At 34.0% G+C, this 25365-nt stretch overlaps 2 protein-coding genes across 2 annotated transcripts; one reads left to right on the plus strand and one right to left on the minus strand.

Annotated features, from left to right (window-relative positions):
• Positions 1-248: 248 nt before the first annotated feature.
• Art7 (arginine methyltransferase 7) lies at positions 249-3607 on the plus strand. Its single transcript, XM_015331420.2, is given in 10 exon segments — positions 249-797; positions 870-907; positions 909-1017; positions 1326-1547; positions 1626-1864; positions 1941-2070; positions 2126-2352; positions 2430-2982; positions 3047-3207; positions 3285-3607. Coding segments are annotated over 10 exon segments (2118 nt in total). The 5' UTR covers positions 249-626; the 3' UTR covers positions 3553-3607.
• Dtwd2 (DTW domain containing 2) lies at positions 3549-5411 on the minus strand. Its single transcript, XM_015331423.2, has 5 exons — positions 4801-5411; positions 4418-4579; positions 4179-4359; positions 3901-4103; positions 3549-3798 (listed from the first exon to the last, which is right to left on the minus strand). The coding sequence occupies exons 1-5, from the start codon at positions 4884-4886 to the stop codon at positions 3672-3674; spliced, it is 759 nt and encodes a 252-aa protein (XP_015186909.1). The 5' UTR covers positions 4887-5411; the 3' UTR covers positions 3549-3671.
• Positions 5412-25365: the final 19954 nt, after the last annotated feature.

Genomic DNA, 25365 nt, shown 5'->3' on the forward strand with positions numbered 1-25365 from the left:
ATATAGATATATATACATATTAACATATAAAATAATATTGGATATACGTAAAATTGTACATATATATTGTTGTCAGTTGAATGTTGAAATAAATGCCGTGCCGATAAGATAACTCTCTATCTTTTCAAATTATCAATAATGAATTAGAAAACTTCCTTATCAACTGATGGTTAGGTTTAGGGTTAATTCACAATATTGGTCGTTTAATTTCTCTTCTAGTTATTCTTAATCTTCTATGGATTAAATGAGTGAAAGCATCGTGTGAATAGTGTGGTTGGGGTTTTCTTAAGAGTTGTTTATATTTTTTGTGAACATTTAGAATTTAATATTATTTTATGAATTATTTATGTGTTAACTATTTAAAATTTCTATTATATTTTCAAACAAGCATGTATTCATACGATAAATATAATATACATTAATATTTCTTTCTCTGATTTTTAAAAATAAAATAGTATATTAAGTAATTTAAGTATACATTTTAAAGAAATACTTTTTTAATCTGATATTAAATAATTCACATTGGTTAAATTGTTTTTCTTTGTTTTTTAGTAATTGATCACATTTGTATTTATTTAATCAATAGTATTAAAAATTGTATAAATTAGTGATAGTCTGAAGATCATATGCTTAAATTATTCATACGTCGTTTATCTGCTGGTAAAATGACTTTATTCACTCAATGTTTAAATCCTATTACGGGTACTGCGACTTGGGAAGAAAAGGACCAAGATTATGACTATCACCAGGAAGTAGCTAGATCAGCATTTGCTGATATGTTGCACGATCATGAAAGAGTTAGTATTTTTAATATAAATAATACAATTTTTGTATAAGAAAATAAAAAAGTGATGTTTTTGATTATGTAGAATTATAAATATAATGTAGCACTTGAGGCTGCTATTAAAAAAACATCAAGCTGGAGAAGAAGCTAATGTACTTGATATTGGTACTGGTACTGGCTTATTATCTATGATGGCAGCAAAATGTGGAGCAGATAGTATAACAGCATGCGAGGTATTTTATTATGCTATATATAATATATATATATATATATGTATTTTAGTAGTCAGTTGTTTGGATACTTTCAAATTTTTTTTATTTTTGCATGTTTTTCATATAACTACTATTATAAAAATTCATCAGAACCCTCTAATTATAAATAATAAACTTTTGTAGCAATCAGTATTTTTTATAATATTGTATTATAGTACTTTAGAGAGGTGTTCAATTTTGTTTTTGATGTAATGTCTCAGTAAATTATTTACCTCTGCTACAGTTAAATATAAATGATACCGACCAAACTTTTATTTTTTTATTTTTAGGCTTTCAGTCCCATGGCTATGTGCGCTGTAACAATTATAAAAGAAAATGGTTTCGCAAACAAAATAAAATTGATACATAAACGTTCTACAGAAATGACAGTGGGTGAAGGTGGTGATATGGCTAAAAAAGCAAATATTTTGGTGACTGAAGTATTTGACACTGAACTTATCGGAGAAGGAGCATTATCTACATTTCGTCATGCTCATGAAACATTACTCGAAGTACTATTAACAATTTATTTTTAAACTGATAGATATTTGAATTACTTACATATATTTACAAATATTTTTTTTTATTAGAAAGGTAGTATAATAATACCAAATAGTGGTACTATGTGGGCACAAGTTGTTGAAAGCAAATCCGTTTCTGCATGGAATAGAATAGAATCAATCAGTGATACTAGGACTCAAAACACTTTAATAAATGCTCCATTATGCATAAAATCATGCTCCGGGGCAGCAGCTGTACATGACATTCAATTATCGCGTCTTCCTCGTGATGAATTCAAACCTTTAATATCACCACAACCTATTTTTAGGTGAGGATATATATACACATATATACTAGTATTATAAGATGTTTAAAAAAAAATATTTAAATTATTTATGTTTTAGATTTGATTGGTCTGGGACTACACCTCTGCAGTTTAATGAAAAAGTGTGTTTAAATATTTTACCAATTGATAGTGGTATTGCTCATGCTATATTTTTATGGTGGGATTTAGACATGGACACAGAAGGAAAGGTAATAATTAATGCTACCAAAGTAATATACATTTTTGATAATAGATATTTAATAGGTTATATTAAGCTGTGCACCTGTATGGGAACATCCTGAGACCAAAAATTCGAAACATAATAACATAAATCTTAATGAACTAGCTGATAATATTCCATGGAGAGATCACTGGATGCAGTCTATTTATTACCTTCCATCTGAAGTACAAATAAATGTTAATAATAAGTTTAATCTTGTTGGCTATCACGATGAATATTGTTTTTGGTTTGATATAAAAAATGATCCAATGTATGTTTTATTTTTTTATTGCATTGATTTCATTGTTTTGTTATATATCTAACATTTGAACTTTGTTTTAATTTTAGATTAGATATACCGAATTGCGATAGACCAGTATGTACTTGCATCACGCACATTGCTTACTGTAGAACACGCATAGGGCAATTGAATGATAAGGAACGGAATATTAAATACATAAAAGCATTATCTAAAAAGATTCATCCAAATTCTGTTTGTCTCTGTTTATCAGATGGATGCTTATTAGGCCTAGCTGCTGCACAACTAGGTGCTAAAAAAATATATGTATTAGAAACAAATATATTGTCTCGAAGAACTATTGAAATGTTTATAAAGACAAATAATCTTGAAGAAAAAGTAGAAATTGTAACAAAAGATGATTTGCCGCCAGTTATTAAAGTAGATTTAATTTTTGGTGAGCCATACTTTATTAGCTCCATCGTACCATGGGAAAATCTTCGATTTTGGTATCTTGCTTCACAATACTCAAGTATTCAAAGAATACCTATTGCAGCTACAATAAAAGCAGTTGCTGTGGAGTTTAGAGATTTATATAAAATTCGAGCACCTCTTGGAGTGTGCGAAGGTTTTGATTTATCTAGTTTTGACAAACTTGTTCAGGTAAGGCACTCTATATATGTAGAAGTTTAAAATATCTTATTCTTTTTTGTACAATTTTATATAGGAATCAAGTGATAAAAGTGATAGTCCTATAGATGCACAACCTCTGTGGGAATATCCAGCACGAGCTTTGACATTACCTTTTACTATAAATACATTTGACTTGTCTTCAAATGTTCATAATCATAAAAGTATTCAAATATCGGATAACGTTCCTATTTTGCAGTAAGACTTCTTTTAATTGATGCATATTTAAAATTATATTATTTCGGATGAATTTACGAATTATTTGTCGTATTTAGAAATGGATCATGCAATGGGGTTGCATTGTGGGTTGAGTGGCAATTAGATCCCGAGATAAGCATATCTTGTGGGCCCACTGAAGAAATAGTACCCGGTGAGAGAATATCATGGGATAGATTTACAAGACAAGGTGTGCATATCTTTCGAAATATTAAAGATGTTTCATGTACAGATAAACTGTCATGGTCCTTTAGTTTTGTACCGAAAAACGGAAGTATAGAGTTCAAATTTAAGGTAAATACACCAAAAAAAAATAAGAATGGTTAACACTGATAATGATTATCTTAATTGAAAATATTAAATAAAAATAAATATTATTTTATGCCATTTGCATACTTATTCGTTGTAGAAACTTATTTTACTAATTTACTTTATGCCTTACTTTACTAAGATTCTTCAGGTAACATACGTAATTGTTTAGCTAGACGTCTGCTTATAAGTTTAGGGTAAGTTTTCTGTTTCATTAAAAATTCTTTACTCTGATGAGTTACTGCTCCATTTTCGAGTTGAAATCTAAAATGCATATTCTGTAATCTTTTTGTAATACATTATAGTAAAGTACAATATATAATATAAAGGATATAGAGACTAATTAAACAAAGAAGTATTACTAACTTGCAGAGGTAATGTAAAGGCCCAAGCATAATATTTTTTAACTGTTGATTTCCTTCTAAAATTGAAAGTGCATATGCTCCTGTTTCAAGAGTCGATAAGCATCCTTCAGTTGGTTGTGTTCGTATCACATATTCGCTCACTGGTACGCCTACTAGTTTGTAGGCTCGAAGTAAATATAATGCAGGGCTTGCATGATATATAGCCTATGGTGTAAATTCTTTTTTGCATATTTGTCTTATTAACAATTTTACGCACATATTGTTAACTAATATTTATACCTTTGCCTGAGGCCAAGTACCATCCAATAAAATTAAATTATATGGTTTTTGACCATTTGTGCCTACGGGATCCAATTCATTCAAAGCTACAGCTCCAGGTGATGGATACAATAAAATTGTATTTTTGTCATTTAAAATTTCTGTTAAGCCTTCATGTTTCGGTGATGGGAATTTCTTTCCTCTGTAAATTGAAATATCAGTTTCTATTTGTGTTTTTAACTTTACAATTGTTACCTTACCGAAAAGTTAAGCACTTTCCATCCTCTAAACCAAGCGATAGCATAGGAGCTGTACGTAAACAACGTTTCACTTCTGCTGGATGCTGTAAAATGATGATCCTAGATTCAGGACACAGTCGCTGTTTTGGAAGACCAGGACACCAACATACTACTACCGGTCTTCTGTAGCAAGGAACATAATGGCACACTGAATTTCTTAACAACTTGCTAATTAGCTAAAGGATTTTTTTCTCAATGTCATGGTTGACAAATTTCAACATACATTAAATAATATACACATAACCTAAGAAAAAGATAATGTAATTAACTTTACAAATGCATAATGATAAAAAATGAAACAACCAAGATACAGACATAACCTAAAAGTAAACAAAATGACATACTTGCATTGTACACATTTATCTCTTGCTTTAGGAGGATCTGCGGATATTTTTGATAACTCCTCCCACGTTGTATCTTCGTTTGTCATGACAAAAATTTGTAAATTTTAACAGACAAGCTATTAATTGACAACTGCCTACGCATAATAATACGCATTAGACGAATACGAACTAGAGTGGTTACTGGAAGCTACTATTGCTAAGGATAGATATATCTCGAGATAACTTCGATATATTTATCGTTTCGGAAATATTTAAAAAGAAATCATTAGTTGGGTATTTTAATTATAAGTACAATTTTTCTAAATATCTATGAAAATGCAGTTTCAATAAAAATTACGAAGTGATCTTTTTTATAAAAGTTTTTTATTTTTAAATAAATGAACAAATGTTATTTTCTAGTTAAAGATGAATGAATTATCGATCACTGTGAATCATCATTACGAACAATGGATCTAATATTTCAGAAGGAGTATTATTTTTTTTTTCACTCGTGATAGGGGTAAAGATCGAGATGAAGAGAAGACGAAGGTGATAGCAAATAAATAAAGAAAAAACAAAGTAAAGTAAAGCAAGACAATCGGATAGTGAGGTGAAGAGGTATCGGAAAAAGAGCTACAGTGGCTACGTAGGAAAAAGAATACCAGTATTTTTAATGGGAAGCTGAAAGCGAGTTGAATAGAACGAGCTTTTGGGGTGGGTACCGACACTCAGTTTCTTTGATCAATAATGAAACTTTTCTCTGTCTCTCTCTTTCTCTCATTCTTTCCTATCTACCACCCTTTTGCCATCCACCCTCTTCTCTTATAGCCCTGCTTTTCTTTTCTCTTTCTATCTATCTGTTTTCTTTCTATTTTTCTTTCTTTCTTTCTTTGCTTCCATCGTTCTCTATCTTATCTTATACATTTTTAACCCTTATTTCAATCCCTCACGAGGACATGGTGAGGCTCTACGAGGGTTCAAAGCGAGAGCCAAGTTCTAACAAGCCTCAGGCTTCGTACCTCATGGCCCCTGGATGTCTCTTTTAAATAATCCATCGGACGATCCATTCGTACGAAAGTACCGTTTTTCTACGGAAGGTTTAATAGTCTTCAAACTACTAAAGTTGGCAGTCTCCTAGAGTGGTCTCAAAGAATTTCGAATCTTCGACTGCAAATATTCCGAAGTTCTATCAAAATTCTCATCTTTCATGAATTTTATTTTTTTTTGTATAAGATATGGTAAGACAACCAAAAGTAAGATACCTTAAATAATATACATTATCAAGATTTTTAAAGAATATAGTACTTTATGAAACTTACTTTGAATAATTTAAAATTATTCTTTTAAGATTGTTCAACCAGCATGAAAAATTCTGCTGATATTCGCTTCAGTTATTGAGATAATAGCTTTAGAAAAAGTTACGTCGACGATTCTCAAAAAATTTGTCCCTCGTTTTTAAAAGAAAAGTCCAGGTAATTTATAATTTATCTAGAATAATCTTTGAAATGGCAGATTTGTCATTATTCTTGCGTGGACACACTTTCTTGTGTCTGTTAAATATTCTGATATTTTAATGTTGAATTTCTTTACTTTATTTTTGTTCTTTCGTCTATTCAAGGAAGAAAAGTAAAAAAAGGAAGGGTTAAGAAAGAATTTAACATTTTTTTAATTTTTAGTGATCTGATCTACTATTGTCATAATACTCGTCTAACCAGAGACAAAATCCTTGCATAGATTTCTTATTCTTTCTCGTAGAGTTCTTCTTTCGTGTCTTTCGCTTCTTGACAAAGAAAGCGAAGTCGTTCTCTTTACTTGGGGATCGTAAAGTCAAGGAGATTCGAGAGTATAGGATATGGTGAGGAACGAGGGAATACGATTTATGAGAAAAAGAATAGAAAAAGAGATAGGGAACAAAAAGAGGGAGGAAAAAGAGGTTGGACCGCACAATAAAAAGCGCAGGCGGGAGGTCGAGGTGTACACGGAGAGAAATAGAGAGGAAGAGAAAGAGAGAGAGAGAAAGAGAGAGAGAGAGAGAGAGAGAGAGAGGTGCGGAATAATGCTTAACAAGCCGACATGAAAGGACGGCCGCCATGTTGAGTCAATACTTGAAAGTCTTTGCTCATTAAGAATATTTTACATCTGGCTCCTCCGGCAGCACTGTCGAGTCTCTAATTCCTCTTTCCTTTCTACCATTCGGTTCGTACCGAAGCTGAGCTCGCTTCGCTCATCTTCGAAGAGAGAAGCTTTCTTTTGCTTCCTCTTACTCTGTCCCCTTCGCCCTCACTCCCGCCTTCACGTTCGAGGTCTGTCCTCCTGGTGCCTGGTTGCATACCGGGGGTGGTTGGACCCTCGAAGATGGAAGTTATTTACGCGCTACTCGGAACACCCTCTACCATCGTGAACTCTCTCTCTCTCCCTTTGTGCCTACTTCTCTTTCTTCCTTACCCTTCGCACAATCCCTCTCATCGGTTGCCACCCCCTCTGTTGCCACTACCGCCGGCGGCCTTGGCTGGCCATCACGTCCGCCATTGCTTTCCTTTTCTGACCCCTTAAGAACGACGGAAAGAATTCCTTCGACTTCATCCACGAATCAACCCTCCGTCCGCACTTTGCAGTCTCTCTCTCTCTTTTTCTTTTTTCTTTTTCTCCTTTCCCTTTTTCTTCCTCCTATCGTTCTCCTACCATTGCGTAATCATCATTCCATTTCGTGGCGTTTTTCCTAATTCCTACCCAATTCCGCTTTTAGCATTTCAATTTATACCCGTGGACCGATCCGTCGGACGTGCCTATCCTCCGGTAACGATGGATTATTATCGAAGACGTACCGCTTCGAATGGAAATTTTCGTTGAAAGCGGGAAGAGGGGTGAAATTGTTCTTTTAGGCGTTCGACAGAAAAATCGGCATCGACCTCTTTTGTTGTTCTTTTAACTTTCTTTTTATGGATAATTATTTATTCGATCTCAAGATAGAAACATAATTGAATTTACTTACTTACATATAAACACATAAATGGTCAACAGACTTATTGAAGAATTTTGATATTCTTGTTTTTGTTATAATTTTGTTCGTTAGTCATAAACCGTTAGATCAATTCACAAAACGATAAATCCGTTGCTACCCCTTGTCGCGAACTGGGGTTTGGCTATAAAAATAAATCACATGTACACATCGGTATTACGTTTCTCGCGTTTCTCAATTGTATCAACTTTAACCCTTTCATTGTTTCGCTTTTTTTCGTATCGATTCTTTCTTAGTATTTCACCAGCTTCGTTCGCGGACCCTTTCTCGCGCGTTTCGTGTTAGGAACGGGCGAGGAGATTCGAAGTTTGTCCGTGCGAACAATCGCTTGCACGAATGGCATGTTAGCGTACATAATAAGCTGTACAGAAAGCGAGCAAACGAGAATGAGAGAGAGAGAGAGAGAGAGAGACAGAATGAAACAAAAACTGGTCTCGTGAGGTAAAACAATAGGGGGTTCCTTCGGAAGGGCAGACAGAGAGAAAGAGAGAGAGGAACACCGTACAATCCCGTAGAGTCGCAGAGCCATGGCACGACGTGTGTGAAATTCAAGAACCTGTAGCGCGAAGAAGAACAAAACGTTGCTGCCAGCTGCGCGGTGCATACATTATTAGTGTGTCGTTTTGTCCTTTTTTATCGACATTCTTACTGGAAAAAGAAAGAGAAAGAGTGAGAAAGAAAGTAAGAGAAAGAGAGAGGGCCAAAGATCATAATTCCAACGAGACGGTGCAACGCGTTAATATACCGATTCTCTTCCTTCTTCTCGGCAGTCTCTTTAGCCTACATTTTCTTTGGTACTTTTTATTTCCTATCCTTTCTCATTCTTCTCTCTCTTCTTCCCCATCGACCGAGAAACAGGTTCCTCTTTATTCGGCCCGCTTATTATGCAACTTATTGTTTTCGCCGAGACACAAGGGTCTCCGAGTGGTCCTGAATCAGGCGAAAAAAAACGAGTCTTTGAGTGACTCGTTCCACGGCTCTGGGTTCTCATACTTTCATCTTACATACTAAATTATCATAGTGTTAGATTTTTGTCACTTTGACGGACCGCTTTTTTTTAACCGGTAGATGACATTGTAATATTTGGATTAGAAAGGATCCTTTACAGAGAATGTATATATATAGAATAGTTGGTAAAAGGTTCTGTATTGTATAGACTAGAAGATCATATTCCATGCAGGATGTCTTCTTTGATATTTTTTATTTTTTTTGAATACTTCTTCGACGATATTCCCATAGACCGATTAAAATAACAATTGTGACATTTTTTTTCCTAATTTCTTTATAAACGATTAATAATCATGTAATATGGTTCTTGGTACATTGCTAAAACTATGCAGCACCAATAAGCGGCAGATGTCCAGAAGCAAACGAAAAAGATTTTCTTTTCATTTTTACTTTTTCTTTTTTTTTTAGTAAGAACTCCCGTGGACCCGTCCAGGTGTCCATTGTGGGTCCGAGTTACGATTCTCAACCCTTAATCCTTAACCCTTTGGCTGCACGCATCCGTTTGCAGACGCCCATTTACCGATTCTGAAACAATACCGACCGGACCGCACCCCGGATGCGCACGTTTATTAAGTAATGTCCCCCTTTGCTTTTCATTTCGCAGCTGGCCGAGCAAAAAAAGCACTGTTGCTTTTGTCTATCGTTTCTCGCAGTCCAACGATGCTTTCCTAACGACTTCTAGCGATCATTATGTCATAAGATCGAATGTCCGCTATGCTTAACGTTGAGATGTCCTTTTCAAGATCCGACCGATTATTATATTTTTTACACACGACCATTAAATCGCATTAATTTATTTGTTTCTTGTAACCTTAAATTGCAATTCAATTTTTTATTTAAAAAATTTTATATCCTTTCTTGTTATAATTTTGATTGCTCATCATATTGTTACCTTGGATCAGTTCACAAGATTATGATTTTAAACGTTAAATTGTAATAATATACTATGAAGTCTATATAGCTAACAATAAGATAAACTTTAGAACATAGTAATTGTAAATCTTTTTTCTTCTTTTGATTTTTCTTTTTACAATCCCTCTCATCGAGTTTTTTTATTATTTATTTTTTATCTTTTATTCTTTATTAATTTAAAAATTCATAAAAACAAAATGAGTTTAATAATAATGCATACGTTAATTAATTAAATACGAACGTTATACCAAGCAGTTATATCTAAGAATGGAAAGTTCATAATAATGATCACAATAATCATTCTTGCAAGTATATTTCCATTGATTTGGAATAAATGATCTTTTTTTCTTCATAGTCATCTTTTGTATTTTCATTTATATCTCAAGTATAATGCATCATGTTCTGAAATTCTTGTGTAAAATCGATTTCTTGAACTGTTGATAGTATTCAAATAACGTACTTCGTACTATTCAAAGACGAGTAGTAAGGGGTTAAGCGAAACCTGACCAGATCTGTGGCTCACCCCACTACGTGGCCGGCAAAAGGGTGGCCCTTGGCACTAGAACCCGTCCTTCGTTCATGCAAAATGCAAGAGGCCAGTTTCTAAACGGCCGGCCATCAAATATCCACGCCGTTACTATTTCCAAATAAAAATTCTTTCGCGAGCTGTTCGAATAATTTTTGTTTTCTTGTCACGTTAGATTTGATTTAACGTATTTTTTATACTTGAAGTGACGATACGCTAAAAATATTGAACGTGATCGATGTGATAGAATCACGAACGATGTTTTTATATTTAGATCGAAACATTTTACAAACCAATTGTAATCGAAAGTGTCGTTTAAATCGAAAAGACAGACGATGGTGCTGCCAAATTGATTTACTATCAAAATGTTATGCTTTTTAGAGTGACGATTCGGATATGATTTTAGAGTTGTATAATTTTACAATTAGATTATTATTATAGGAATAGTATATCTTAACAGTAATTTTACGGAAAAGAGAGAATAAAAATCAATATTAGTTTATTAATAAAATTATATTATTTTGGTTATCATTTTAAGATATGAATCTTCAGTTATTGTGTTATTACAAAAGTATAGGATCATGATGCAGCGACTCTACAAAACAATATCTATAAACAAAATATTTAAATTTTTTTAGTTCGGTGAAGTGAATTTTAGGATACTATGCATACGCAATATTTTTTTGTTTATTATTTTTTATAAATTGTTTTGAAAATATATAGTGAAAGCAAAGCTAAGAAAAATATTATTATAAAATCTAACATCAAAAATAATGTTATAGACGGTAGAATAAATAAATGTTTATTGTTAGAAATTAATTTTGAAGATTACAATTTAGTAAGGATTTACTCATTTTTTATCATTCTGATTTAATTCCATTACCAACAGATTTTTCTCAATGCACCGTCTTGAAAGGTTGACCTTAATCTCAGGAGGATCAATTAGTCTCTGATTAATCTTCGCGTAGCATTCTCTCATCCGTTTTCTCTTCAATTGTCTGTGAAATTATCGTAAGTAATTTAGTTCTCGTAATGGTCTGGACGGCTTTCCACTCCGTCAACTTTTATAAAGTTGCCGACTTTACTCGTTTGTGTGTAATTACTATTAATTAAGTAAAGATACAATTAAAATCTTTTCAACTCAATTTGTATGATAGAACGAAGATGCATTATTATAATTATTAGATATTATTATTATTATTATTATTATTATTATTATTATTATTTCTTCTTTCTGGTCGAGTTAACTCAGGGAAACTTTTTCTCATGTAAGATAATTAATAATTATATAATAATCAAAATAAATATATGATTAGATGCACCAAAAATTATGTAAAAAATTTTGAAAATATGTAATAAAAATATGTAATAGAGGTGGGAGGGGATGAAATGAATAAAGAGGGTGTGGTTGCTTAAAATGTCGGACCTTAGAGTATGTACGACCATATTCCGCTTGCCTGCTCCCTTCGTAAGCTTGACAGTGGAGGAGGTAAACCCCACCCACCCCTTTGTATGTAGAAGGTACGGAGCCATTGATTTTGAATATGTAATCGGAGGCATTTTATTATTCCATCGTACTTTGATCGGGGTAGGGGTTTGCTGTTTCTCCGCATCGGAAGGGGGTGGTTCGATCACCATACCACCGCCATCGACTTTCGTTTCTCGTCCGTGAAAGGAGAGTGGGATGAGCAAGCGAGTAAGCAAGCGGGAAATAGAAAGAGTACGAAAAAGAGAGAAAGAAAGAGAAAAAGAGAGAGAACGGAGTTGATTCTCCTCGGCAACTACCATCGTCAGAACCGACGCAAGCACCACCACCACTACCATACCACTACCACCCTCCAGTTCTTGACGCGTGATTGAATATTTTTTCGCTGTGCGCGATTGGTTCGTCGTAGTCGTGGCAGGCAGAACGAACGAGTCTAGAGGGGTAGTACGGCATGACGGAGGAGAAGGAGGACGAGGAGGAAGAGGAAGTGGAGGTGGAGGTGGGTGGGGTGGGGTTTGGAGCCACCTGTCAAGCAAAAGAATCGCCATGGTAACCAGGAAACCAGGCACCGTCGCCATCGGCTGAAGGGGCTGCTTGTTCGACGGGGGTTGTCGACCGGATCTTTCAGAGATACTCATGGAGCTTACATTGAATTTTAAGAAAGTTTCTACCATCGGAATAAGATCTTTATTATCTGGTGTCCAAGAGAGCCTAGACCCCATTCAAAAAGAGGATTTGCTAAGATGTCGAACGAGACTTCTTTCGAGAAAACTCTATGTAAACTATTTCGTTAAATGATGGATAAATTGGATTTCGAGCAATGTTTACGAAACGTATATTGAATTTCAATGTTTCTGAAGAGTTGTTTATGTTTGCTTATTATTTCCATAATAAGATGTTTTGTTTGTAAACTTTACTATGTTTTTTATGAATTTCAATCAGTCTTAATTTATCTATCGCAATGAGAAAATTTATTGAATTAGCGTCGGTATCTTTACGATATATTTGTAATAATTCGCAGAGTTTGAATACTTCCTTTTTTGTAATATTTCTGTTTATTAGAAACTGATTCCTTTTTTTGCAGAAGTATCTTTCTTTATTCCAATGTCATCATTTTTTTTTGTTCATAAAGGTTGTCATATAGTTTATAAGTTTCGTTTCACCGACACACTGTTCTCCGAAGATATATAGGAGGGTCAATTAAAGATTACGTGCTGCGTTCAATAATGTTGCTTCCGAGAAAAGGGTTAGATTTCCTTTTTCTTACATTCCCAAAGGAGAAGAGATACTCAAAGGAAGCATCTTTGAAGTCGTCCATTTTAATTTTGATGAAATTTTACAAGTTGATAGAACGAAAGAAAATCGATGGCATTTATATACATTTTCTTATACACGATAATTCGATTAGAATAGAAGCACATCATTCTCAAAGTTAGAATATTTTTTAGTTATAACCTAATTAAACATATCACTATCGGTTTTGAATTTAGAATCAAAACTCTGCATTCAATGTTATTGCTTTCTTTTCTTTTATTTTAAGGTAATTATAATTATAAATATTTTGCTATTATTATTTAATAATTACCTGTACTAAAGTGTCTATTATGTGAATTGAAGTGTACAAAATATGAATTGTAATAAAAACCAGTTATTGGATCGGTTACGGTGTAAATAAGAATGAATACATTGTCGATAGGTTGAATATTAATATGATATACTGTTTTTTCCTATGTAGAGATGAAAATTATATTGAAAATGAATCGTCAATATTTGATACGTCACTGAAAACGATTTCAACGGAATTAATTCGAGAAAGATCTTGAAGGCGACATATCAAGGAGCTTCTATGACTGGAGTTCGCAATCTTCCTTGTAAAAGTAGCGCGTGGAAAGAATCTGCACCCTCAAGGGGTTCTGAAAACGCAGGAAAGCGGAAAGGAAAGGAGAGGAAAGGAAAGAAAGGTTGGGAGGCCACGGGTGGAGGAGGGTGAATGAAGGTCCCTGTAATGATCTTACGGCCGTGGTAACTTTTTTAATCAGCGCCCGGTTTAATTATACGGTCGATGAGGAAGGTGCTCACTCCCTTCTCTCTTCTCTGGAACTCCTCCAGGCTCGTGCTCGAATCCCTCCCGGTCGGCTGGTCGGTCGGCTAGCCATCCAGCCAGCCAGCCGCCCTCTTCGTTCTGCCACAGCCTCCATCTTCGAGCTTTCCTCATCAACCCCTCTCAGGGTAGACCCGGCCAGTCGTTCTTAACTAGGTACCGACTCGCAAACAAGATTTGACTTATTGCGCTCGAGCGATTTCTCCTTCGTTCTGTGCTTATTCCTCAGGAAATCCCAGGGAATCTACCTCGGGAAATTTTCAAATGTTTTTAATTGAACGCCGTGGTATCAACGTCGAGAAATCGCGATTATTGCGGCTCCCACATGAGCTCTTACATACTGACGCAGTAATTGCCAATTTTATGGTAAATTGTTGTTGATTATTGATGCGAGTATTAAAAAGTATTTTATTTATAAATCATATCGTTCGATATTATCTTTTATTTTTCATGCAAGTATTTGTTTAATACGCATCTCAAGTTTTATTGTTCGTAAATTTTATTATTCAAAGATTTGTTTATTTATAATGCAGTGAGTAAACGTATATTTTTTATTGTTATACACGTGTGTTTATTTCATACGTTATAAAATATTTAATGAATTATTGCGAATATAAAGAATCGTTTTTTGGCCGTCGAGCAATGGAGCTTACACGTATAACTTGGCGCACATTGAGAAGGGGTGGTTAGAGTGGGGGATTAGAGGGTGGGCTCTCCTCTAGCGTTACAATTCGAGCTTCCCTTTTGAATAATGGCGTCTGCTATATATTTAAGGATCTTCTACTTTTTTTTATATTAGTACAGATATCGAAGAAATATAATTAATATATTGGTTTACTTTTCTATTTTAATCGGATATAAATTAATTATAAAAGGCAAACCAAAGTTTTTTATTAATTTTTTATAATTCAGTCTATATCTTAAAAAATCTAGATATATATCTATCAAATCTTAGAGACGGCATTGAAATGACTTCAATTCAAGTGGCTCGTGACCTGTAAAATTTTCTTAAAAGGGTGTATTCAATACCAAATAAAAATCAATCCCTACGTGCTCGAATTTGACCTGAACCCGTGCTTGGTACCTGCTATGTGAGATACAGAATCGAAATCGATTCTATTAAGCATAAAATCGATGGTGTGAAAGTAATAGAGGGTATTCGTACCTGTTGCATGGCAGCCCGATCTGTTACCTGGCACGATGCACCCTTTTCCGTAGTGACAGGTAATTCGATTCATTGCATCGGATCATTGAATATATAAATCGTTATCACGAGCGATAATCTGATCGTTTTAATAATAATCGATTACATTTGATCTTTCTTGCATTATTTTTTCAAAGAATATAAAGTCTATCAAGAAATGAAGCCGACAATTTTCATAAAGGACTGTATTTAACGTTTTAATTAAGTTTCGAATTATCTACATAAAATGTATAGATGATTTATATTATTTGTTAATTTGTCATTATATCATAAATAAATATATGTATGCTAATAATTATGGCAATAAATCAAGTCAAAAAATAGGAAAAATGAATTTTATGGTTTATTTTATATTACAATTATCGATTTTATTAATTTGTTGACTTAGTTCATTGTCACAATTATCGGTACATATGTAATTATAAAATTTAAACAAAAATATTAGGAATTCTAATGGTAAGTTTGAATTATTATATCTAAAATAGGACGATCATACATCATTAAAGTCTCTTTTTGCGCATTGACAACATTATCGAGATAGCCGTTTCAAATGGCTTTAAAAAGAAGTTTTAATGACGTCGAGTTCGTATTTCTTGTAGTATTTCTTTTTCACGATTGTCGATAGGCGCCATTGTAAAGTTTTATTCTACGTCGATAGCGATAGGAAGTTAGGAAGGATTTTCGTGGTAAACGGTACAAAATTGCTTCGTCGACTTTCTACAGTTTCCCCTCGCTCGGTGACAACGACGAGAGTTAATTACGGCATAATTAACGTGTAAGGTAATCCGCGGCTTATGTTTCGCCCGAACAAGAGAGACAGAGAGGAACAGAGAGTGATGGGAGGGAGAGTTGAAGGGATCGCAATTAGTGCGCCGTCTTGGAAGATCGATCTTCTTTAGGGGAAGCTTGTTCGTTCTAACAGGACATTCTCGAAGAATTTTGAAAGGCTTGATGCACTTTATTACCAGATATATTATTCCTTTGATTGAACTTTCGGCAATTTTCAAGATAGTAAGCGTTTTAAATATGCATAAATTGCACTCTTAAAAATATTTTTGTGATAACATTAAAATATTGTGTTAAATTTCGTTATTCTTTATAAAAAGAATAAAAAGAATAATTTCAGTCAATAGTCTACTCACGTTGGATTACGAATTTCCATCAAATCATTGAAGTCAAGAGTAACGTGTGAGCATGATTAGTAAAATGGATAGGTGATCCATTTGGAAAAACAAAAACTGTGTGCTATTGACTCTTCTAAAGAGGTGGGTAAAAAGATTGCTACTTCTTTGGTAGTATTGAATAATTTAGGAAGGTTTAGTAGAGAAGTGGCGCTCAAGTTTGTAAAAATAGAAGTAAAAAGACAATAATAATATTTTCGTCCTATTAATTTTAATCATTAACAAAATGTTGTAAGATTTGCCAATTAATCAAGTAATTCTTTCATCGTAAATTTTTACCTTTTGTTAACTTCATGAAATGTTTTTTGTTTTTAAAATTTGTTTATCTTTTTATTTTCAAGTCTATCAAAAAATAAAAATATTATTTAATGATTTTTATAAATCGTATTATATTTAAGATAAGTAAACTTAAAGATATTCGTGTTATTTTGATCTCATATTTATTTGATATATATTAAATGAATTATTTGTACAATAAACATTGTTTTTTTTTTCATATAATTGTTTCATATTTTATATAAAAATTTTTTAATATGATACTTTATTGTGTTTATATATAATTATTAAACACCCTAGAAAAAATTATCAACTGTGCACGAGAAAATGTTTGAACTGTTAGTGAATAGATGTCTGTGTATTCTTTCGGCCGTACTGGGCTCTGTAATTCACTAGACTACATTGTTAACATAGCACTCTACGTTATCGACGATACAAGGATGAAGTAGTAGATCCCTGTTCCACCCTTTTCAGTGGCTCTCAGTTATCCCACTTTTAATTTTAACGTTTGGAAATAGTTCACGTATTTGAGAGGAAGCATTAATTCGCTTCGAAGCGATTTATGCGTGTTATAAAGCAGACTTTCTCGCACTAATAATAGTCAATAGTGATTAAATTGCTTCTGTAAATATAAATTAAAGATCTAGCAGGTTTAATTGCATTCTTGGGTAGTATTTTAAATAAATATTCTAGGAAGTTACACTCTTTCTTTTTCTCTTTCTCTCTTTCTCTCTCTCTCTCTCTCTCTCTCAATTACACACCATTACGATTTACGTTTAAAACGAATAATTTTTAAAAGCAATGTATAATAAAATTAAAACTGAGTATTCAGAATTCAAATATTTTCTATTTCTTGAACACAGATTAAAGATTAGGAAAATTTCTTAATAAGTACAATCAAACAATATTTTTAATAAAATTGAATATAAAGTCATGCATACAATCGAATATATTAAAATGTCTTACTCGAAGTAGGATCATGTCTCTAAAGAGTCGCTTTTGCTACGGCTACATATTCTCTGGCTGTAAAAACAGTTATTATTTTTCCGACGATTGTTCGTCACAAGCAGATGTCTACCAAAATACTTTCCTCTTTTTCTAACCTATACTTTCTCATTCTCTTTCTTTCTTTCTCTCTCGATCCTTCAAATTTGCATATACAGGAACGAATCGCAGCATCCGGAGTGACGGCAGGTAGCGATGGTACGTACGATGGTGTGCGTACGGTGAAAATGAAGTGGCCCAAGGCATTAATAACTGTACAAAAGGGCCTTAAGACCGGGGTGGGAAACGTGGACCATGTTGCATAAATTAAATCAAAACGAGTTTCGCGAGGCAACGGCTTTAGAGGGTAGTTCGAATCACTGTTCTCGTTTTATGTAGTACTTTAAGAAGACTAAAATGGCACGACTGTTTCCAATGAACTAGTGATTTATTTCTTTATCTTATTTGTATAAATTTAATTTTATCGAAACAGTACGGCGAATATTTGTAATTTTTAAATTTAAAAAAAAATAGGGATATAAAGAAACTTGCGGAGAAGTTTGTGGACGACTTTGTGGTTTCTTAATGTCGTTATCTTCGTTAAAAAGATATCAGATAGAGATTAAAACGAAGAACTTGCACCGGCGGAACGATGAAAGTGTAAAAAACCTATCTACCAATACCAAGGGATGTAAAGACGTTAGAATCTTTTTTCTCATCTCTCTTTTCTCGGTCTTATGTCTGTCTTAAACGAGATAGAAATGTCTCATCCCCTTAGACCGATAATCCTTATAAATTGGTGCGATAAATCCTCATCAAGTTTATTAAATTAATGCGAGCTCTTATTAAAGACACAGCGATTTCTTAAACATCAAGGCAAACCCTGTATCATCGATCGAATCTTACTATTTTCCAGAACGTTTGAGCATATCTCTCTCTTCTTCAATGAATTTTCTTTCTATTTCTTTTCTTCTAACGATATTATCTATCAAGATAAAGATAGATAAATAGAAAAAATCTTTCGGAACACTATTATTATAAAAAAAAAAACCAATTACTTCCGATCGATAAAAAAAATACGAAGATAAAGAGAAATAGTTTTAATGTTACAGAATTGAATAAGTTCATTGTCAAGTCGTTGATATGATATTTTCTTAATTTGCTCGTTTCACGACAGAGTCTGTCGAAAGTTTTCGTAATGGTTGATATTATTGAATTAAAGGAAACGAGGTCTCTTTAGAAAATAAATTCTATATAGAGTAAAACAAATAAAACAATTCTATCGGGATCCTGGAGTCGTTGCAGTAACTCATCTTGCAACTTTCACCCTATTTGCCTCGGCCAGAGCTGGTAGATAGTTTTGTTTCTTTTTCCTGGATGGAAAGCAATTGTTTCGACCTGGCAGTTTAAAGAGAGAAAGAATAAAGGCTGGAGAGTCGTTGAGAGCTAGAGTGTGGGGAGACAGAAAGAGAGAAAAAGAAAGAGAAAGGGAGTAGAGAGAAGGGAGAGAGAAATTATAAATGCGCGACTGGCAGCGACACCCCATTACTCGGTTGGGTCCTCCGCTTTTCGGCGCCATTGCATCGAAAATGCTCGCACGACCGAAAACAAAAGAAGAACGCGGCAGACTCCCTTTTACGAGTTTCTCTTTCTTTTCAGCTAACATTAATGCACGAAGCAAATATAGGAAAGCTAGAGAATCACGAAATCTACCCGGACTTTTGTATCTGCCGGGTTTTGTGCTGTTCTTTCTTTATTATTTTTTTATTTTTTTTTTATTTTTTACGAGATAAAATTCAGTAGAAAATAATCAATGTTATTAATAATTAATTTTGTATTAATTCTTATAGTAGCAAGTATAAAATAAGTATATATATTTTTTGTAAGAACCATACTTATTTTTCTTTTTGAAAGAAAGGAAGAATTTCCCTCCTTCTATTTTTCTTTCTCTCTTTTTCTCTTTCCATCTTCCATTGCATCTCTTTTTTCTCGTCCAGTTCTGCTTTATAAATTCGCGTCCATGTTGGTCCGGGGTTGAGCGCGCACTCCGACGCGCATCGATCCGAGGCCTTGCGAAGCCTGCCGGTCTTTTTGGATTCTAGGCATATGTTTCCCTTCAAACCTGCCGACGAAAGTCATATTCGACCTCCTGTTACCTTTCATCCTTATCTTTGGAACAAGGAAACAACTTTGTGTATGAACCTAGCCTATATACTAAAACTTTCTTATGCACGTTATATAGGCACCTATATTTAAAGCTTAAGAAATAACTTCGGAAAGCTTATTACTCTCTCCGTCAATTATCATTCTATAAGCTAGTTGATTATGGTTTTAAAGTTTCTTAATATTTACCGAATTATATTTATTACTAATAATAATTTTAATGATGTATTATGTACACAAATTCATTGATTTACTTTTATGTCTTATATTAGATTTTTAAAAATCATATTCTAGAGTTTATCAAAGGTGATCGTTTCATAAAACTTTTTTGAGGTGAAACAAACTTCTTAAGCGGCAGTAATGATAAAATTTTATGAAACGACATGAAAAAAGAGGGAGCATAGAGAAAGGAAAAGAGAGAGAAAGTAAGATCGATACAGTTGATCGACAGTTGAACAAAATTTTGAAAGGTCTAATGCTAGTGTGTGTGTGTGTGTGTGTGTGTGTGTGTGTGTGTGTGTATTTATGTGCTTGATATGTACATATACATGTATGGTAGGTCGATCGATAGTTATTGTAAGATGTGTTTGTTTATGAAAGGATGAATGGGGATGTAATGTACCTTGAGAGTGTTCGATATACTTCAAATAATTATTAATTAATCGAAGGACATGTATATTGTAATTTAAAAACGCAAAGTATAAGTTTGATGAACCATCCTCTTCGAAATCCAACAGTAGATTGTTTCATAGTCATCTATAAAAGTAATTTAAATATTTTTATTAATTTTTGTTTATATGATTTTACGAAAATTAATATGTATAACGAAAATAATAATTGTAATAAATAGAATTTCTACCTTCGGAAAGTCATATGAACAAGTATCAATAAAAGAAATTTGATTGACTTTCATACAGGACTTCGAACCAGTTTAACGGTGGATTTCGAACAGGACGGTGCATCGTAGTTATATTCCGTGCTTCTAGATTATAATACACATTAATTTTTAATTATTTGAGGTATATCAAACACTCTAATGTACTCTACTAATATTTTAGGTTGTTTAAACTGAAATACATCTGTTTTAACTTTCCTTGCTAATGATAACTTTATTGAAGATTTTCATTTAATAAAATATTAAATCGAAATATTATTTAATATGTATATTAATAAATATGTAATTTTTAAACAAATTTACTTAGGTTTATTTTTACTTTAATAAGTATTAAATTGATTTTGGTACTAAAAAACTTTTAAATAACAGTAAAAACAAAGGATGACCAACCAATTGCTAAACATGAAGAAACCGAATATGCCCCCATATTATACCAACACACACATGTAGAGTTTTAAGGTACAAGCATTTTCTGTACATTTTTTCGTATCTGTTTAATTCATTGGTTATTAATAAAGCTTTCAAGTTAAATTCATTAAATATGTAATTAATGGATACTAACGTATTTATTTCTAAATTTTTTTTATTCTAACTACTCTATGTCAACAATTTTCAAGAAAAAATCTACTAAGGACAACGGTGTACGATTTTAAGAGACAGTTACTGTATATATGAATCAATTGATTATTTTCCATATGATAATATGAGTTTTTCTTCTACCATGCGTGGAGGTTACGTAAATTATTTTCTTTATTTATTTATTATTGTACATTAATAGATTTTATTAATGTTCGGAAACGATCTCGTAAATTTCAATATTTAATTTTACCGTCGAAGTTATCGACGATACGTGTCTTGATAAAACGTAGGTGGAGAAGAAATCCCCCATTCTATGGGACTGGTTTCTCGTATTTCCTGCCTCTTTCTTGCATCCACCCGCGATCAATAGCGTGTATTCTTGACGCGCACACATTGTATCCAGAGTGAGAGAGCGAGGGTGAGAGAGTGTGGAGGGGATGGAGACACAGGGAAAGAGAGAGAAAGATATGGAGAGAAAAGGAGAGAGAAAAAGAAGAGGGAAAAGGAAAGATACAAGTACGCGCGCGCACACTTATACGCGTACACATACAGGGGCATTCACACACGTTCTTGAGCACGTTCACCGATAAAGCGAAGGAGTCGACGGAAGTACGGAATATGCGAACAGCGCGACGACTCGCATAAGCTTCAATCTTCGTCTTCCATCGCGAAATAGGAAAAAAGAGGAGGGCAAGGAAGAGAGAGAGAGAGAGAGTGGGAGAGAAGAGAAGAAGAAAGGGATGGAAGGTCGGAGAGAGTGGCTCAGAGAGAAAAAGAGAAAAGATCGTTGGGGTGGATCCATAGAACAACTTTTATCCGACTGGCATGGAATTGAAAAGCTTTTTCCAGCTTTCGAACTTTTACACGCTAGCTCTTTTTCTTTCTTTCTTTCTTTCTTTCTCTCTCTCTCTCTCTCTCTCTCTCTCTTTACCTGCGAGAAAATAATCGTATACGGCTTGAAGACGAATACTTTACTTTAGTTTTTCCATCAACGAATATATATAAGATTAAGATTGAATTTGTATTATCTGCTCGAGCGTAGTAAAAGTTCATTTAACGGAAGGATCATTTTTGTTTAACCGTTAGACCATTTAGAGAAATGTTAACGTTATCCATGACGGGACAATCTTCCCTCGGTGGATTTCCACAAGTCATTATTTCGTAAGGAAAAGTAATTCGTTCGCCAATCAGACTGTCTCTTACATTATCCGCCGGCATAACGATCTCGATTCGCCTATATTCTTATTTTTCTCTTTCTCTCTTCCTTTCTATGCAACTTCTTCATCTTATTCTTCTCCTTCTCCTAACTCTTCTTTTACAAGCAACTTTTTGCGTCCTCCTTACCCGTCCTCGGATGTCAGTGATGAATGGGTCCTGGCAAACCTCCAGGAGAAGAGGAGGAAAAAAGATAGGTATTCCAGTCCGTGCAAGAATTACTCCAAGACGAAGACGTCCTCCTGCGCTATATGGGGGTGTGAAAGAAGAAACGACAGCACGAACGCCGCGAAGTCTGAGACAGACGCCGAGCGATAAAACTGGGAAGCCTGTCCTTGACGTTGTCTTTTCCATGATTGATCGAACCTAACCGTAGTTCGGGCAAATGATCGTTAATGATATCCATCGAGTGAGAAACCAATGTATTATTAACAATGTTGTATTTTTTCGAAGTTGTTATTAAGTTGATATTTTTAATTATTATATATGTTATTAAACAAGGATTATTTTATATATCAGAATGAAATGAATGTAGAACATAATTATCAGACATATTTCAAGCTTAAAATGTCAAATTCGTCACGCATAAATTCGTTCCTGATTTTACAGTCGAGACATCCGTAAGACTAGGTAATCGACTAAAAATATTTTGTGTTTGCTTTAAACGTGGGAAAAAGTCAGCCCTTTCTTTCCTTTCTCCCTTCTCTCTTCCTTTCGCACCTTTCCTTCCGAGTCGAAGATCCTATAAATCTGCATATGCATGCATGTTTGCATTCATCGCCGATAGAAAAAGATTTCGACGCTATTACATTCCAAAGATGAAGGGTTGTTTTTATTCTGGTGGAGAAGTTTTTAGGATCTATCGGAAAGACAAAGGGAAGGGTAAAAGAGGGTACGAAAGATAGGCGAAGACAGGAAAAGAGCAAGGGAGAACTCGCTATTTGAATTTTCCATTTCCAAGAGGATGAATCCTTTAGAAATACTGCAGTACCTACTTGTGAATCGAAATAACATAAATAATATTTGTACGAAAAAATTCATACATATATTTATTAGTAAAAAATAATCGTCGTTAATATTTTCAAAATTTATATTATTTGTTATAATTAACAGATCATAGATATTTTTCGTAGATGATAGTTTATTTTATAGCACGTGTCATCTAAAAGCAATAAATCAAAATCGAGTGCATCTTTCTACGACAAAAGATCCCAGGGAATTTTACCCTCGTTCTTGGGAGACTCGTGGTTTTCAATGGCGGTACAGTACAATGGCTTCGTGGTACAAATATACCTTAAAAGGCAATTAATCAAAGTCACGGATGAAGGTTGGAGGTCGAGAGTCATTTGACAGTTCGATATACGATTGCGAAATATTATCATCTAACTTTCAAAAGAAAGTCTTTATGGTTTGTCAAAACGTAGCTTTTATTAATGCATAGACATTCATCTAGCCCGTACCCATGTTTACATTAGCATTTTGGTAGACGATCAAATGGATCTACACAAACAATTAGAAAATTTCGGGCAATCTCAATTAAAGTTCATCGTTCCATCTCTTTATTTTTTTCGCATCATTTCACTTTCTTTTACCTTCTCTCTCTTTCTCTTTCTCTCTCTTTAAATCTCTCAATTAAGTACATCGGCGGTCGTGCGCCAATGCGCTCGTTTAACCTTCCATTTTTCCAACACCTCGCCCTCTATTTATTTTCTTAGTAAATTATTTGAGGACGGTCCGGGACATGACGAAGGGGTGGTTGGCAGGGTGAATTGTCAACGTGGAGTAAGAGAGAGAGAGAGAGGGAGAGAGAGAGAGAGAGAGAGAGAAATGAGAGAAAGACGAAAAGAGGCGATAGCGGCAAGACAGAGAGGAAGAGAGTTTAAAGACGCCTACACCCACCTGTTGAGACGCTCTCATAATTAATTCCATTTCACACCGCCACGCGCTGGCTTTCCTGGATTCAGAATAGACAAAGAGAGAGAGAGAGAGAGAGAGAGAGAGAGAGAGAGAGATAGAGAGAGAGAGGAAGAGAGAGAGAAAGAAAACAAAAGAATGAAAAATGCAGTCTTTTTCTTGGATCATAGAATGAAAAATACCTTTAACGAAATGGTGGTTGTTCGGTTTCTTTGTTTATTAATATAGCTGGGCTGATGTTCATTTAAAAGATATTCATAAGCTTATATAAATAACATCGAAATGTGTTTATTCCTTAAGAAATTTTAGTTAAAAAAATTTTGGGAAATCTGTTTTGAGGAGGATCGAAGAAACGAATAGAATTCACTTCGATAAAACTTCATTTCGCATCTATACCTTAGCGCGTTTCAATCTTTCTTCAAGTTTGGAAAGCCGCGGGGCCGTCTGTTACTTCGGGTAGTTCCATTTCAATTTCATTCCGTCCTTCCTCCACCACTCTCGGCGCCATCGTTCAAGCTCGAAGCTCGCAAAAGAACCAAGGAGTATCTACATTATGCTGATACGAATGAACCATTCCTTCTACCACCAGCTTCTCCACCTCTATAGTACACCCTGCTATTCCTCTCGCCATACTTACCCTTCTGACTTCTCTTATCCATCCTCCCAACCCTCTATATTGAGAATATCCCATTTACCTTTTCTTTTTTTCTCACCTCTAATGTAAGATCTGTCAGTAGACTTTCTTGTTCTTTAAAACAAAGAGACGATATTAATTTTATAAATTTTGTGTACACGTATATGTTTTTAATATCTTTATATATGCAAAATTGACAAAATGTTTATTTAAAAAAGCGTCTAGAAAAGAAGCTTAACATTACACTCATGTTTTCTCGTTCCTTCAAGAAATACAAATATTATCCATAATCAAACCCGTGGGACGTTGAGACATAATATGTCGAAGTCGAGAGTCAACCAAGCTGACGCGCGAAATAGGAATAGCGAAAAAGGGAAAAAAGAGGAAATAAATAAAGAAAATCTAAGAGAGAGAGGAAGAGAGAAAGAAAGAGAGAAAGAAAGAGAGAGAGGGAGAAAATAGACATAGAGGGTGAGAAAGAAGAGAGGA

This window comes from Polistes dominula, unplaced genomic scaffold (assembly GCF_049000335.1).
Source record: "Polistes dominula isolate Pdom_NZ unplaced genomic scaffold, Pdom_raw_medaka contig_24, whole genome shotgun sequence".
NCBI lineage: Eukaryota > Metazoa > Arthropoda > Insecta > Hymenoptera > Vespidae > Polistes > Polistes dominula.

Coding starts and splice junctions, on each gene's coding strand:
- Dtwd2 (XM_015331423.2), bottom strand. CDS start 4,886: ATGACAAACGAAGATACAACGTGGGAGGAGTTATCAAAAATATCCGCA. Junction 4,360..4,417: donor GGAAAGTGCTTAACTTTTCG/GTAAGGTAACAA, acceptor TTCAATTTACAG/AGGAAAGAAATTCCCATCAC. Junction 4,104..4,178: donor GTACTTGGCCTCAGGCAAAG/GTATAAATATTA, acceptor TTTACACCATAG/GCTATATATCATGCAAGCCC.